The sequence below is a fragment of the Vombatus ursinus genome, unplaced genomic scaffold (genome assembly GCF_900497805.2).
Source record: "Vombatus ursinus unplaced genomic scaffold, bare-nosed wombat genome assembly UNPS02000582.1, whole genome shotgun sequence".
NCBI classification, from domain to species: domain Eukaryota; kingdom Metazoa; phylum Chordata; class Mammalia; order Diprotodontia; family Vombatidae; genus Vombatus; species Vombatus ursinus.
The window spans coordinates 34,943,150-34,960,250 of record NW_020940360.1 but is presented as its reverse complement, the minus strand read 5'-3'; the positions used below and the strand labels follow the sequence as shown (position 1 = coordinate 34,960,250).

The following is a 17,101-nucleotide window of genomic DNA, read 5'->3' as shown; positions in this document are numbered from 1 at the left end:
ATATATATATATATATATATGTATATATGTATATATATAAATCATACAAGATTCCTGGAAGGATATAACAATAGAAATAACTTTGTTAGACAAACTGATTCTTAATATCAAATAAAGCATAAAAACGTACTCCCTGTAGTTATTTGTCTCCTACTGTCAAGGAGGAGGCTGAGTGCAAAAGGAAGGGTCCTACCAAAATATTTATAGCAGCCATTTTTTCTGGTAGCAAAGAATTGTTACTAGAGTAGACAGCCATTGATTGGTAAATAAATGTAATAGAATAATACTATTCTGTAAGAAATGACAAATATGATGAATACAGAGATATACGAAACACTCATATGAACTATGGCAAAGTGAAGTAAGCAGAATCAGGAGAACAATATATACAACAGAGCAAATCAAAAGAATAATAACATAACAATTGAAATTAAATGCTAAAAATTATAATGACCGAGCGTGGCCTCAGTGAAAAGATAAGTAAAAAATCACTTAGCCCCACTTCTTCATAGAGGTGAGGGACCATGGGCATGGAATGCTGCATGGGTCAGTTTTTTTTTTTATGTGCTGGTTAGTTTTACTGAATTTTTTTCCCTCTTTTTTTATTCTTTATCTTAAAGGATAGGTCTCTGGGAAAGGCAATGGCAGGAGAGATACAGTGGGACAGGGAGGTAATACAAAAACAAAAGATATCAATAAAATCATTTTTTAAAAGAAACCATGGAATCCAAATCAAAACGGGATTCCCTGTAGAAGGTAACATCCTCCACATGCTCCTGTTTGTGGATGGCAATATTCACATTCCATTAAGCCCCAGAACACTGCAGAGTCTCCTCAATGAGATCTAAAATCAATTAAAAGTGTTTGACCTAACTATGCATACAGGAAAAGTGAAGTGGGTGAAGAATACCTACTGTTCAGACTATGTTGTATAGATGGACAGCTTCATAGAACTCATACAGCAATATGTGTGTGTATATGTATAATTTGTGATGATGCTGTAACAGGATCTTTCTCTCTCTCTCACTCACATACACACACATACACACACACAGCAGGCAGTAAAGACAGAAAACGAAAATGAACTGGGCCCAGAATTTAATGGAAGGAAGTGAATAGGTGAGATTGCTTTTGGGAAATTACACAGTGCTTTTAATGATCCTGAGCTGCTTCCTGAAACAAAGCCCCATCTTTTTAACACCAATCTTCTTCCAATATTTTACATGATTGCACATGCATAACCTATATTTGATTGCTTACCATATCAGGGAGGGGGAAAAGGGAGGGTAGAAGGGAGGAATAGAATTCAAAACTCAAAACACTAAAAAAAAAATGTGAAAAAAATGTTTTAACATATAATTGGGGGGAAAATAAAATATATATAATAAAAAATATTCTTCCAGTGATGTTGTATGTCTACAAGCCATGTAATATTACAGTCTCTAAATAATCAAAGTTGTAGGTTATCCAAAGAGCAAGGGAGAGGGACACTGGAATTATGGGGTAGGTTGCAACATACTACCACCAATGAACTTACCAGGAAAGTGGTATAAAAAAGTGTTGTTGGAGAGATACATGACCAGAAAAGGAAGGGTGCCCACCACAGAATTCAAGGGCAAAATACCTGGACAGTCTAGAAGTGCTCCATTGGAATCTACCAAGTAGGTAGGTAAGTAGGCCATCAGCATATTACATGGGGATTCATGGGAAGACACCAAGAGTCATACAGGACAAAGATTTAGATGTGTTACAATCACCATGAGTGGAGAGCACCCACACTTGAGAGATCACAGATCCATTGAAGTATCAGTGTCAGAAATTAAATTTAAAAAAAAAAGAATATTATTATAGTCCTACTTAATATCTGTATAGGAAATGAGATCACATTTGTAAAGTGCTTAACACAGTGCCTGACACATAGTAGGCACTATCTAAATGCTAATTCCCTCCCTCCCCTAAAACTGTGGGTCCCAACCCTATGTGGGGGTCTCGAAAAATTTGGCAATAGTAAAAGGTTTCTGAATGTGCAACAACTAAACGTTAATTGAAAATCAAACACACGATGAATCCAAGGTGTCTCTGACAGCGCCTGCCCATGTTGCATCACACAACTTCACTGCAGTGTGGGTTCTGAACACAAAGCATGCGCACTTTGTACTGTGCATGCCCTCAGGCCATGCAATGCCGAAAGTGTGGAAAAGGGGTCACAAGTGGAGAAAGTTTAAGAAGCCCTCCTCTAAAGCACGTAGCGCTGTACCTGACCCATAGTAAATAAAGGCTTGTTCTCTCCCTTCTTCCCTTCCTTCCTCATTCTCCTTTTTCTTTCCTTCCCTCCTTCCTTCCTTTTTTTCTATCCTTTCTTTTTTCTCTTTTCTTTTTTTCTTCTTCCTTCCTTCCAAATTTCCTTTTAACTTTAAAAAGTACATTCTCATGTATGACCACATTTGATCATTACAATAAACTTTGAAGTAGGCAGAGCAAGTGGAATTATGTTTCCTCAGTTAAGAAAACTAAGGCTTAGAGAGTTCAAACAACTTGCATGAAAGGTCACAGCAAGTTAGTGGCAAAGCCAGGACTAAACTTTAGGTCTCAACTTCTGTCATGCTGGTCTCTCTATAGTATCACACTGTACCAACCCAGTTCAAATATATGTTTAGCTCCTAACAATAGTATGCATAATAATTCAAATTTATATTGGATTTTAAGCTTTGAAAAATACTTTTACATGTATTGTTATTTATTCTATTAGGGCAGCTAGTTGGCACACTGGGCCTGGAATCAGGAAGACCTGAGTTCAAATTCAACCTCAGGCACTTTTTAACTGTGTGACCTCAAATAAGTCACTTAACCCTAGTTGCCTCAGTTACCTCATCTGTAAGATGAGTTGGAGAAGGAAATGGCAAACCACTCCAGTATCTTTTCAAAGAAAACCCCAAATGGGGTCATGAAGAGTCAAACATGACTAAAAAACAACTGAACAACAAATGCTCTCTCATTTGATCAGCAGCTAAAAGATCCAAAGGTATAGGTGTTATAAAGGATAAATATCACTAGAATGTTCTTATTATAGACGTGAAGTTAATTCTCAAATCAGGGTATGTCTATTATTGGATTTATCTTGTTTTCAATATTATTCATAGCTAGTACTCATTCTATTAAGTAATTGCTTTGCTGATAATATTGGATACTCACTATACATGGTACCTAATCTTCTTAATTGTGACTTTGTTGATATCATAATTCCATCTGTTTATTTTGGAACTCAAAATACTTAGTCAGCACACTATATTCAGATTTCTATCTCCTCCTTCAGCTCCAGGTAAACTCCAAGAGTGAATAAACCAAGCATTAGTCTGAAGGAGTATGAAAGATGATTGTTAAATTTTTTCACGTGCGCACTTACACTTCAGAAATTGACAAATGCTACAAATCTGGATTCAATTTATTGTTTTGTACATTGTCTAGATTTAAGAAGGTGTTAGAGAAAATGTTAATGATGTAAGTTAAACTTTAAAAGTGTCTTTTTGTTGTTGTTGTTGAAGATCTGGTTGTTAAATATATACTAGCACACTGCTGACAATAAGAAAAAAAGACATAGGAAAGAAAAATGCCCAGATATCCAGTTCTTCCTGTATTGGATTTTCATAACTGATATTTTTCATTTCTTTTTTTTTAAGGTTAATTTCCTGGATGTCAAATATCACATATACAAATGTAAATACTATGTACTTTCAAAAGCACATTATAAATTAATTTTACATTATCCTGCCATTCCCTTCTATATTGGTAGATAATTGAAAATTGTATAGCAGTTTGAAAACGATAATCTCAAAGTAATCTCAAATAATCTCAAAACACTTCTGCAATGCATATAAAAAATTTTCAAGATGGCAGCCTTCTAATTGACCTCCTCACTTCCAGTCTCTTATCTTCTCCAATACACCATCTACTTAACTGCCAAAATCACCTTTCTCTTAAGGCATTGATCTGACCCAATCATTCCCATGCTCAAAACCTTCAAAGACTTCCTGTTGCCTGAGATTAAATACAAATACCCAGTCCAACATTTAAGGCCTTCCATACTCTGGCTCCTGCTTAACTTTCCAGCCTTAATTCTATCTCCTTTGAGAGCTCCATATTCCCGCCTAACCAAACCATTAATTATCTCCGGAATTCAGCATTCTAGCTTCTACCTCCAAGTACTTATATAGGAGGTCCCCTACACCTTTTATTTTTGTCTTTATATCTCTAATACTTAGCATACTGCCTTTTACAAAGTAGATCAAATTTAATTAACAGATCATTATTTTTTTTGCCAACACCTCCTCCAGGATGTCTTCCTTCATCATCTCCCCTTAGTTTTCTGTCACCTCACTACACAGTACTTTCCATATCTCTCATGTCTGTGTAAGGGCAGCTAGATGGTGCAGTAGATAGAGTGCTGGGCATGAAGTCAGGAAGACTCATCTTCCTGAGTTCAACTCTGGCTTCAGACACTGACTAGATGTATGACCCTGAGCAAGTCCCTTAACCTTATTTGCCTCAGTCTCCTGATCTGTAAAATGAACTGAAAAAGGAAATGGCAAGCCACTCCACTATCTTTGCCAAGAAAACCCCAAATGGGGTCATAAAGAGTTGGACACAACTGAAAATGACTGCATAACAACACAAATATATGCATGATAAGGATACAATATATACCCCTCTGATTAAAAAAATTTATCAAGCACCTAATATGTGCAAAGTACTGTACTAGGCATTGGAGATATGAGGATGAAAGATAATACTATTTATTTCAACAAATAAAAGTGAGAAGTACATTCCTGGCATAAGTCATGAGAAATGGTCTACATGAAGACACACAGGCAGCAAATTGTAGGTGTTTGAAGAATAGCTGGAATTCTAGTGTGGCTTGAACGTAGAATGCATGAAAGGGAATAATGTGAAACAGGAAGACTCCTACTCTGTAAATAAGAGTGATATGTGAAATATGCAAATAATGTGAAAGAAGAGTCTGTGAGGTATCTCTTCTAAATTTTGTATAATAATAACAGCTAGCACTTATATGAGGGGCATCGAGGTGGGTGGATAGAGTGTTAGGCCTCAACTCAGGAACACTTATCTTCCAGAGTTTAAATCTGGCCTCAGACACTTACTAGACGGGCAAGTCACTTAACTCCCACTTGCCTCACTCCTCTCATTTGTAAAAATGAGATGGAGAAGGAAATGGCAAATCACTCCAGTATCTTTACCAAGAAAATCCCAAAATGTGATCACAAAGAATCAGACATGACTGAAAACGACTGAACAACAGCAAAAACACTTAAAATAGTGCTCTAAGATTTGCAAAGTACTTTAGGAATAATATCTCATTTGATCCTCACACCAGCCCTGGTGATAGGTGCTGTTATTATCTTCAGTTTTACAGATGAGGAAACTGAGGCAGCTAGAGGTGAAGTGCCTTGCCCAGGGTCACCCGGGTGGTAAGTATCTGAAGTCAGATTTGAACACACACCTGAAGACGTGTCTTCTTAACTCGAAGTCTGGCACTTGATCTATTACCACCTACCTAAGTTCTATATGTACTCTAGAATCTAGCAGAGTCCCTCCCTACTGTAGGGGCTTAGCATGAAATACTCGTAGATTTAGAGCCTGAAGTGACCTTCAAGGTAATTTAATTTTAGGCCCAGAAATGTTGTGACTTGTCCACAGGTAATGGCAGAGCCAGGATTCAAACCCAGGTACTTTGAATCCAAATCCAGTGCTTGTACTACTGCATCATAATTAATGAATGGCTGTCAAATTTAAGTATTCATTTTGTAAGCATTGAACTGTTGTAAGAACATAAGGGCAGATAGCACTGAAACAATAAAAAATAAGTTGTCTTTTCCAATCATGTCCAATATATCTACTCCTTTGAATTAATAATTTTCAATATAATAACCTATAAAATAGAACAGAGAATTTTCAAAGTCTTATAAAGTCATGTCTCTGATCCTAAGGAGGAACAAAAGCAAGGATAATTTTAAAATTCTTTCCTCCCCTCTTCTCTCCTCTCTCTTCTTCAACCCAGTTCAAGTGAAATGTTAGTCTTTCCAGCCAGACTACTTGATGACAAAACACATTATAATTCTTTCTATTTCTCGCAGTGTCCAACATAGTACTTCCAAATGATCAGTGAGCATTTATTAAGTGCCCAGAATGTGAGAGGTGCTAGCGATACAGACATAAAAGTGAGATAGCACCTATCATCAAAGAGCGTGCATTCTATCGGGACAAATAAAACTTGGCAATAAATTTAAATGGTTTCTCAAAGAGCAATGAAATGTAATTTCTAACAAAATTCAGAAGAGATCTTTTGGGGTTTGGATTAGGGGTAACCTCAAATATATGAAGATCAGAAATATCTATGTGTCAGTAAGAATAAAGAGGAGCCACAGATTTCAAAACATAACTTCAAAACATCTACTGGCATGTCATACAAGTCTATGGAGCACAAATTATAACTGTTTTAAAAAGAAAAGAAATTCATAATCCTGTACAATTTAAGGGGCAGGAAAAATGCAGCTGTGCCTGCTAATTAAAGTTGTATCCATAATGTGATAATGGACAACTTCCTGGATGTTGATCAAATTTGACATCACAAGACTGCCCAGCTTTCCAATATTGTTCTAAAAAACCACAAAAGAAATACCCAGAAGAAGTTTAAAAATACCAGAAACCTTAAAAACAAGTGTTTTTAGGGGAAAAATTCAAAGAAATGAGCAAACAAAAGAAAAATTATAAATTAAGAAATGAAGCAATATTGTGAATTATAAAAGACAGAGACAAGAATGCCAAAAGAAAACTCAAACTATGCCAACAGAAGCACTAGAAATCAAAACTACAATTTTCTCAAGATACAACAAAATGGATCACACTGAAGGAATTAAAGAAATATAACTAGCAAAAATATCTTAAGTTGAATTAACAACAGAACTGAGTATAACTAAGAAATCTCAGCACAAGATGAATGAAACAAGTTTTTTTTAAAAAAATAATGATAATCCATTTATATAACACTTTAAAGTTTGTAAAGTGTTTCATTCATAACAACCATGCAAGGTAACTAGAGAAAATATTATTGTTATTCAGTCATGTCCAACTCTTATCAACCCCACTAGGGGTTTTCTTGGCAAAGATACTAGAGTGGTTTGCCATTTCCTTCTCCAGCTTATTTGACAGATGAGGAAACTGACATAAACAGGGCTAAGTGACTTGCCCAGGGTCACACAACTAGTAAGTGTCTGAGGCCAGATGTAAACTCAGGAAGATGAATCTTCCTGACTCCAGGCCCATTGAGCTATCTACTGTTCCACCTATATTATTACCCCTTTTTTAAAGATTTGAAGAAACTGAGGCCCTGAGACTTTGTGCCATATCCATTATCACGCAGCTAGTAGACTTAGAGATTAAGTGACATACTCACGACCACACAGCTAGGAAGTGTTCGAAGTGGGTCTCAAACCCACAGATCCTCATTTCTAATCCAGAGCTCCACCAGACATTAAAAGTCTTGTTTGAAAATCTTATGCCTCCTCCTCAACCTCCATTTCTAAGGACTGACATTGATGACAGTTTTCTGTCAGGTACCATTTGACCTACTATTAGAGGTGAAGTAACTGAATATGCAAAAGGGATTAAGAAGCTTGTCTAAAGTTACAGAGTGAATTAGTAATTGAACTAGATTAAAATAGAGTTTCTGACTGCATTCTCAGGCATACGCCAGGTCCTGAGTCTATGCTAATCTGGATCAGTGTTTTACTTATTTATATTTGATAATGCCGCTGCCTAAGATGAGAATATGCCATTAGAAACCTTTAAACACTGAAAAATAAATCAGTTGGGATTTCATTTTGTTTCATGTTTCAGTTTTCACTTACTGGACAGTGAAACTTCTAATAAAATTGGCCAGAGCCTGTTCTGGGGAAAAACAAGTCAAGAAAGGGGTAGTTTCTCCATATAGATATTAACTTTGGATGCTGCCCTTGTTGCTTTTGCCTTGAGCATGACTTTTCAATGAGAAGCCCTTTGAGGAGGCAGCTAGATGGTACAGTAGATAGAGCACTGGCCCTGAAGTCAGGAGGATCTGAGTTCAAATCCATCCACAGACACTTACTAGCTGTGTGACCCTGGGCAAGTCACTTAACCATGACTGCTCAAAAAAAAAAAAAAGAAGCCCTTTGAAGGCTAGACTCTTTCCTAATATGATTGTGGTGTCCTGTTTATTAGAATCAAGTTTATAACAACTAATATGACAGTAACAAAAATGGAACTGGACTGATGGTGCTAAAGTTCCATACATTGTCATGCTAATAAAAGCAACTTGGGTCTGAACTGAGAATGAAAAGAAAGGCATGTTCTCTTGCTCTCTCCGGTACCTGGTTTGAGTGAGTTTGATATTAGTACTCTGAATCCCTAATTATGAAATCCATGCTTACAGAGAATAAGATCTCTTTTATTGATGGTCTTAAGTTCATAGATAAAAGGTTGGAAAGGACTTTCCAACCCCAAGGTCATCCAGTATAATACCCTCGCTTTACAGATGAGGTAGCTAACATATAGGAAGGTGAAATAACTTGTCCAAAGATGCAATACACACTAGGTGCTTAATAAATGCTTTTTGAATGAATGAATGAATGATTTACAGCATCTCCAAATATTTTGTTGTGGCATATAGCAGACAGTCATCTCTCCTAAGCTTTGATCTGCTTTCTGTGCATCCAAGTGTCCTGAAAGGGTCAAATAAATTCTGTGAAACTGAAAGCAGGGCCTCTTGGTAATTCTGTAGCTGGAATGGCAGGTGTGCAGCTGTGTACAGCTGTGAGCTCTATCACACACAGCTGCTGGACTGAACCCAAATCACAAAGATTTTCTACATTATTCTCCTCTCCTTGCCAAAAACCCTTGGACTTAAATCGGTACAGAATTCCACAGACCTTTGGTTATGTAAGAGATATTAATACCCATCCGTCTTCAGATCCTAAAATATATGTTCAGGATATCTTACCTCCTTTGGGTCCCCTACTCCTTTATCTCTGTTTTCCTAGATATTTTTTATTTAGAATTTCAAATTAGCACAATTTATTTTTTTCTCATATTACCATATTACAATATCTCATTTCTTTCAGCAAAAGAACTTCAATACTCATTAGATTGAAATTACCTGTGTAACCAGTTTGCCATTATGCAGTAGAAATGTTTAGACTTTGTATTTTTATAATCTACCTTCATGTATTAATACTACTGCTGATATTAGCCTGCTAAAGAAAAATATTTCCACCAAATGACAAAGGTTCTCTGTAAAGAATATATTTCATTAAAGCATAGGAGAAGTCTGACCTTTCTAATAAGATAGGATTTTCCCCTGTGCCCCCTTCCATTTAAACACTCTCTGGTGCTCACTGACATGTGTGTCCTTTTTCAGGGCTTGTTTTTCTCTCTCTCTCCCTTCTTTTTGCAGAAGGGAAAAAAAATCTATGTTACCTCCTCTTTTCTATGAGCCTTTCACACAAGGGGAGCAGGCCTTGGCTCCTTAGAGCAATGCTTGGCAAACTCCAAGGCAGGAAACGCAGAAAGGAACGAGTCTGTCAGACTCATTTTCTTTCAGTTCAAATGTTTATTTCAGATTCTGGAGGAAGTAGAGTGGTTCCTTTCCATTTCCTTGTCTCTGGGACCCACGAGTTGGATGAAGCTTAGACATCCACACCACACCTCAGAATGTGCCCACCATTACACTTAGACAGAAATGGAAACTTGTCTGAGGATCCCCAATGTGAATGGAGCCAAAGATATGTATATGCCTCATTATATCTCTTCCAACTAAAATTCTAGGCTCCTGTATCTTCCCAGTTTTGCCACCTTTGACTGATCCACATCCAGTAGAATTTAAGTACCTTGGATTCAAGGACTATTTCACTTTTATCTTTGAATACCTCCTCATCCCCTAACCCCCAGAAGCACAATGTCTAGCTCAGGATAGATGCTGGATAAATGCTTGTTGAATGAGATTAAACTGAACTGAACTGAGTCCTCATGTGGTATGGTTGCAGGTTATCAATGGTATAATCAGGATTTATAAATGGCAATCCATGATTTTACTGCAATATACTACAACCAGGTCCTGAGGCCTAGGACACAACTTCATTTTGGCTCCTCCTATGTATCATAGGATTACACACTCACTGCTACTGCTCATCTGAGAAAGATTGATAAAAGGTGTCTGCCACAGTTGAAATTTTGGAATAAGCCATCTCAGAATTCATCACATTTCCCAGGCATCACAGACCAACTGGGTCTGACACCAAGACACGGTTTCCATGGTCACACCTTTAATATTCATTTTATTTTTATTAGCAAGTGGCTTTTAAACTTGTAACCACTTTAACTTCTCCCACTCTATCTCCCCCCCCAAAAAGACACAAACCAACCAAGGGCATTCTATACACAAGCTCTGGTGTCTATATCAAGGCTTTTACATCTTAATACAGCTCCTTCTTTCAATACCAAATTGGGAATGTTAGAACCCAAACTGGAGAACCTGCTGATGAGTTTACAACTAAACCCCAACAGATGGACCTGTCTTAAGCTGTAGGCATCAGGAATGAAGCCCAATTTTAGATACAAATTACTTGCTAAGAATATTTATAGACAGCAAACTCTTTGGGCACAAGAGACAGCCCTCTGAAATTTTAACGCAGATTAATCTGTAGTTTTACAATTGATAAAGAAGCCAAACATTGCAAATGCATTAATTAGTTTTGAGTAAGACAGTTTCCAGGACAAGGTGTTTGATCTAATCATATTTAGTTTTTTTCCCCCAAAATAGTTACACTGGGTGAAAATATGACCCAATCAATCTAATCATCTGTTGGATAGTTTGAGTCATATTGGTAGTGAATTCTAAGCAACCAACTTATGGAATTCTTTAGTTGTCATATATACCCAGGGTGTCCCAAAAGTCTTAGTGCAGTTTGCTAAGCCTTTTGGGGCACCCTGTGTGTATACACTCATATATACATCTACATGCATATGTATGCATGTGCATATATTATATTTATAATAAATACATGTACATGTACACTGACAGATTTTTGTAGTTGCCACTATATATGCTGTACACAGTAAGCTACTAAAATCAAATCAGTCCTCAAATGTCTCAGCTATTCCTACAAATAAATATGCCAATTTTACATCATGTGAGATGGTTTATAACATGTTAAGTTAACAAGAAGCAATGTTTGATGTGATTCCAATATTTAGGAACCAGAAGAAGTAGCCAACCGTGGTGTAGCAAAAGGTAGTGTTGCCTCAGTGGAAGAGCACCAGATTTAGAATCCGAAAATTCTAGGTAAGTTGGAATCCCTGCTTTTCCATTTACTAGCTGTGTGACCATGGGCCACTTCTCTGAGTCTCAGTTTCTTCGTTTGTTAAATGAAGATACTGGCTCTACTTACTTCACAGGGTTGTTATGAAACTCATATCAGAAAATGTATGTAAAAGTACCTGACAAACTTACTATACAAGTAAATATGAGGTACAATCACAGGGTCATCCTTTTGAAAAATTCCCTCTCTTCTAGGAATAAATAAGGTATACCAATCATGAGCTATAAGAAAGTAATCTGAATTAATTTTTTAAAAAATAATGAGCATTAAAATATAAGAAGGAAGAATAGAAACCAAAGATAAATAATGAAACATTGTGAAAGTCACAGTGAAATAAACATTTCTGTTTGAATATATTTTCATGAAAGTACAGTAGAAAGAAACTGCAGTCATGTGCTTTTTGCACACAAAATTGTATTATATCAAATTTAAATTTGTTACAACTGTCGTGTACATTAGTCTAGTGATAAAAATGTAACTTAATATCTGATATAATGAAATAGCGACCACCATTAGCTTCCAGCCGTATTAAAACCAGGCTGTTAGTGACACTGCTGGTGTCATGTGAAAACCTCAGATTCTGTTTGTCTTCTCTAGCCATCCTCGAGCAAATATATGACTATATCAAACAGAAGATCTTGAAGGAAGTCTCTGTGATGAGGTAATTTTGTTGCTCATTCACAGTGCCTTGCATTTGCTGTACTTAAAATAGACACTTGTACCAATAGTCTTTTTATTACCCGAAGGGGGGAAAAATCACATACACACCGTCCTTTTTCTTTCTGCCTGCAAAGGGAAGCAACTCGATCCAGCAAGGGCTGAAACCTGAGTAGGTCACTGTACACCACGATAAAATTCCCTAATCCCCGAGCCAAATTTCCCTAAGGGGGCCCTCCTCCTGATCCTTCACTTTCCAAGCTGACTTTTCCATTCCCTCTCTCGTCTTTCCCTCTTTCATTTCCCCTACCTTAAAGCCTTGATATCTGATCCACTGTGGCTGCTCGGGTTACAGTTTTTACAGCTTAGGCTGTCTACTGCTGTATACATTCCTTTCTTTCTGCTCTGCCGTGATTACTTACCAGAGCTTATTTTACACTGGTCCAGATGAAAGCAGTTCAGATGAAGGGAAACACAGTCAGGCAGCTTGAGCATTACAGATATGAAACTCCACAAGGGCACATTGTGTTCTCCCTGACATTTTGTTGCACATATTTATACAGTATAACCAATTTGTTATGTTACTCCAGTCTTCTTTAGGTTTATGGGGGCTCTAAAAAAAGCCTCCTGTGGGTTTTTATTAAAAGCAGTTATTATATCAGAGAGGACAAATAACACTTCAACCCTCTCTAAGGTTAACTTGTTATATTGGAGGGGTAAGTTAAACAATCCCATTAGAAATGAGATTTCATGGCTAACTGATATAATTGACACAGAGAGGGCATAAAAACGTCACCCAGAGCTCACTTATATTATTCCAGATCAAAGAGAAAAATACAGATCTCAAAGGTAATCACATTACAACAACTGATGACTTTCTATTGATTTACTTCTCCAGACTGAAATCTTGAGATTTGTAGCTTCAGCTAGCAATGATTACAAAAATTAAAGAAAATTCTGTGCACTAAGGTTAATTCCAATGCTTATTCCTTAAGCATTAGTTTAAAATTGTGTAATTTTCCCCCTTCACACAATGTTGTTTTTGTTTCTTCCTCACTAGTTCAGACAAACATCTGTTATACTGTAGAAGAACAACTATCTCCCAAACCGCTGAGTGTGCCTGTAGCCAAAGTAAACAAAACAAATCCAGAGGATCCAGCACAGTCAGCCTTTATATCCAGCCAGGATAACATTTCACATGTTTTGATTAAAATTAGCTAATTTGTAATTCTAGAACCTATGAAACTTAAAAGCTGCAATCTATATAGATCACATTGAAAAATGTTTTAAAGGGGCAGGGCATAGTGTGATCTATGTCTGCAGAGCTCTTCACCTCTCACTCTGCTATTCCCAATATATATGAAATAGAAAAAGAAATCTTGAAATTAGGGTGAGAGAAGATGGTGAGGGAATTAGAATGGCGGAGTAATTTACTGTGGGGTAACTGGTTCCTGAAAGCCCCACCAACTTCTTCTGATCTTTCAAAGAAACAACTGTCCATTCTTAGAATCATTGGTGATTTCCATAAAAAGCCATCAATTTTCAAGGCAGTTCCCCCTTATTATGTCCGAACCACATCCTTATTCCATCTACACATCCATTTCTCACCTTTCTAGACACTACCTCCCTCACCCACAGATGAAGAAAATCCTAACATCAAAATCCAGATGGGCACTGACATTTCAGACAGGAAAGAAAGGAGAGAAAGACATCATGCAAACAATAAGCACATGTGTATGTAATATTTATTATACACATACAAGCAACCAGGTGCTCACTATGCTTGAAATGTGATCAAATGGGGAGGGGGGTTGTGATTAAAAAAATTAAAATACTTTAAGCTTGTCATAATGTAACACTAGTTCCTTTGAGTTGGGTCTTTCAAATATAAACTTAAACATCTGGTTCAACAAGGTGAATTAAAGGATTTTTTAAAGTGACCAAATGGGCCAATTTAAAGTATTCTATGCAAGCAATGCCTTAGCAGATCCAAAAGGATAGAAACTAAATTCTCTAATACCTATTACCTGTTTGTGACTCAGAAGAAAAAACAGACCTGGGAGGAGGGGGGGAGGGAGGGAAGCAACACCAGAACAGAGGTGTAAAGTCAACACAGAAAAAACTCTCATCTAGCCAAAAGCTGCAACCTCATGGAAAAAAAAAAATGTCCTGAGCTGTGTTCTTGTGCAACCGCTAGAATCTGAACATCTGGAATGCCAACCTCCTGCACAACCTCTGGAGCACAGCTGGACTGGCAGGTCTTTATATCAGGTAGGACACCCGGGCTACCCCCCTCTGAACAATAAATACATTGCTGTCAAAAACAGCTCCTTCAGACAGCTTTCTTTCAACAGGACTTACTCGGGTTTGATTAACTGTGAAGTGAAGCATGTAAGGGGGGGAAGCAAAAAAAAAGGAGGTGGAGTAGAAAGGGAGTGAAAGAAAAGGGGCGGTGGGGGGGAGACAGAAAGAGCAGGGAAAGGGGGGAGTCCCTTCGTGCAGCACAAAAATTATGTGCGGTTCAGTCCATAACATTTCACTTTGACAATTTAATTATACCGTTGCAGCTGGCTATTTTAAAAAGGGGGTGGGGGAGGAAAGGAGCAAAAGAGGAAGGAGAAAGCGCTTTTCCAGAGGTGCCTGCCCCTTCAAGGCAGCTCCCTAACTTTGGAGGGTTCACAGTGAGAAAGGTTTTATCAGAAGGAACTGCACAAACGATTAGTCAAGCTTTCTTTATGCCCCACCCGTCCCCTATCCCCCTCCTTTCCTGGATGTCTCCGTAACTCCCTGGGTTTTATTAGACTAAGTATTATGTGTGAGGGTTCTTCTCTTTCCTCTCTTTTTCACTCTCTCTTTTCCCCTCTCTTCTTCTCTGTCTTCCTCTCCCTCTCCCTCGCTCTGTCAGTCAAAGGAGTCGATTTGCTGGATTGAAGGCTGGGAGTTAGCCCCTATTTTCCACCCGGGAGGCGGAGCTGAGACATTCAGTGCATCCTACAGAAATTGACAAGCGATCCCTTAAAAAAAAAATCCATGCAACTGCAAAAGGGGGGGGGGGGCAAAAGAAAAAAAAGAAAGCTTTACTCAGCCAGTAGGGTTTATAAATACCTTCATTTCTTCATTGATCTCCCTTTTCACAGGGTGAGCCGGCTTCCTGCTCCTTTTATTTTCGGGAGGTCTCCCTTCTTTCTCCATTTCTGCCATGTTTTTGTGTCTGGTTTCTGGGGTGATGAAATGGCTGCTCCCGCCGCCGCCGCCTGCCTGGGTGCCTCGGCCGCGGCGGCCGCCGGTGCTGCCGGTGGCGGTGAAGGAAGAGGAGGAGGAGGGGGGAAAGGAGGAGGAGGAAGAGGCTGAGGTGCCGGAGGTAGGGAAGGGGGATCAGGAGCTAGGGGAGCGGGAACTCTTCTAGCGGCAATAGACGTCAGTGACTGTCAGAGGGAAAGGGAGCTCTGGTAGTCTGAGGGATGCCGATGATGCAGCCGCCGGAGCCGCCGCCGCCTGTGCTGCTGCTGCTGCTGCTGCTGCTGCTGCCGCCGCTGCTGTTGCTGTAGCTGCCGCTGCTGCCGCCGCTGCTGCTGCTGCCGCTGCTGCCGCCGCTGCTGCCGCCGCCACCGCTGTTGCTGCTGCTGCTGCTGCCGCCCCGGCCGCCACTGTTGCTGCTGCCGCCGCCGCTGCTGCAGCCGCCGCCACCGGGCTGCATCCTCGATGCCCTGTGGAGTGGTCAGCCATGTTCCGTCTCTCTGTCTGTCTGCATGGGAGAAGAGGGGCAGAGGCCAGAGAGGGAGACTGAGAGGGCGAGAGCGAGCTGCTCTGTGTGCGTGGATGTGGGTTCTATGCGTGTGTACGCGCGCGCCCGTGCGCGCGCGCGTGAGTGAGTGTGTGTGTGTGCGTGTGTGCGAGTGTGTCTCTAGTGTGTGCCTGGCGAAGAGCGCGCCAGCCAGAGAGCCCAGTGCCTTCAGTGAACGGGGGGCGGGGTAGGGAGAGAGGGAGGGGGAGTAGGGGAAGGGAATGGGTTGGGGGGGGGATTCGGAAGGAGAAAAAAAGGTGGGGGCGCTAGGACAGCCCCCCGGCTCAGGGAGCGGGCGGGGCTTCTGCCGTCACAGAAGACGCGGATGCTGCTGCGCTCCGCTCGCTCCGCTCTGGCTCGGGCTGCGGGGGCTTCTTAGACTTGGCTATTCATCCTCTGCGGAGACTGGCAGGAGGCGGCTCACCTCGCTCCTGCCGCCTCCTCCTCCTCCTCCTCCTTCTCTTCCTCCTTGTTTCCCCTCTGCCCCCCCATCCTCTGCCCTCCTCAGCGGCCTCAGTGCCTTTCTTCCCCATCGCTGCGCCCTTGCAATGTGTGTAACTAAATTATCTATTTCATATTTATTAGGGTGGGGATTAGAGTGCCCCAAGATCTCACTGGAGGCGTCAGTCCTAGAGGCTGCTGTTGGAAATTAGACGCGGGTGACTGGGGAGGGGGCGAAGAGAGAGAGGTACGGAAATGGACTAGTAGAGAGAGGAATCTCAGTTTGCTGATTACACCAGAGCTCTGGCAGCTCCGCCGGGAAGGCTGAACTAGCAACTCGCTGGAGCTGACAGTCCTGGGGTTCGAACGGCTCGAGGTCTTGGGAGGGCAATCAGTGCCCGCGGGCGGCGGCCTGTGGTTGCGCTTTTGTGATCCTCAGCGGGAACCCTCAACGTAGAGACAGATCAGGGGCTCGATGACGCCCCTCGGAAAAGTCCTCGATCCCTTTTCTTCCCTTATCCCGCTGGAGACGCCCTCTCTCCCCGCCTCCTAGCACTAGCCTTTCCGCTCGGTTCCAAAGAAAGCTTGCTTTTCTGGGTCGCAGTCTTTCTGTCGACCCCGTTAGGAAGTAGAGCATCCCTTCCTCCTAGCCCCCGCCCCTTTTCCTTTTATTTTAAAGGGCAACAGCTCCCATCCCCTCTGTCCCACACAAAAAGTTAATCCCACCACCGCCTTGTGGCCCCACTCACTCACTCCACCCTCTGAGTGTCTCCCAGGTTTCCCAGGTTCCGTG

The 17,101-nt window shown here is 40.3% G+C and overlaps 1 protein-coding gene across 1 annotated transcript in view; it reads right to left on the bottom strand.

Annotated features, from left to right (window-relative positions):
* SOBP (sine oculis binding protein homolog) overlaps positions 1–15,334 on the bottom strand; it is a 226,321-nt gene extending 210,987 nt beyond the window's left edge. Inside the window, exon 1 of the mRNA XM_027856556.1 lies at positions 15,189–15,334. Coding sequence (XP_027712357.1) covers positions 15,189–15,284 — 96 coding nt within the window. The 5' untranslated portion in view covers positions 15,285–15,334. The remainder of the gene's footprint in view (positions 1–15,188) is intronic.
* Positions 15,335–17,101: the final 1,767 nt, after the last annotated feature.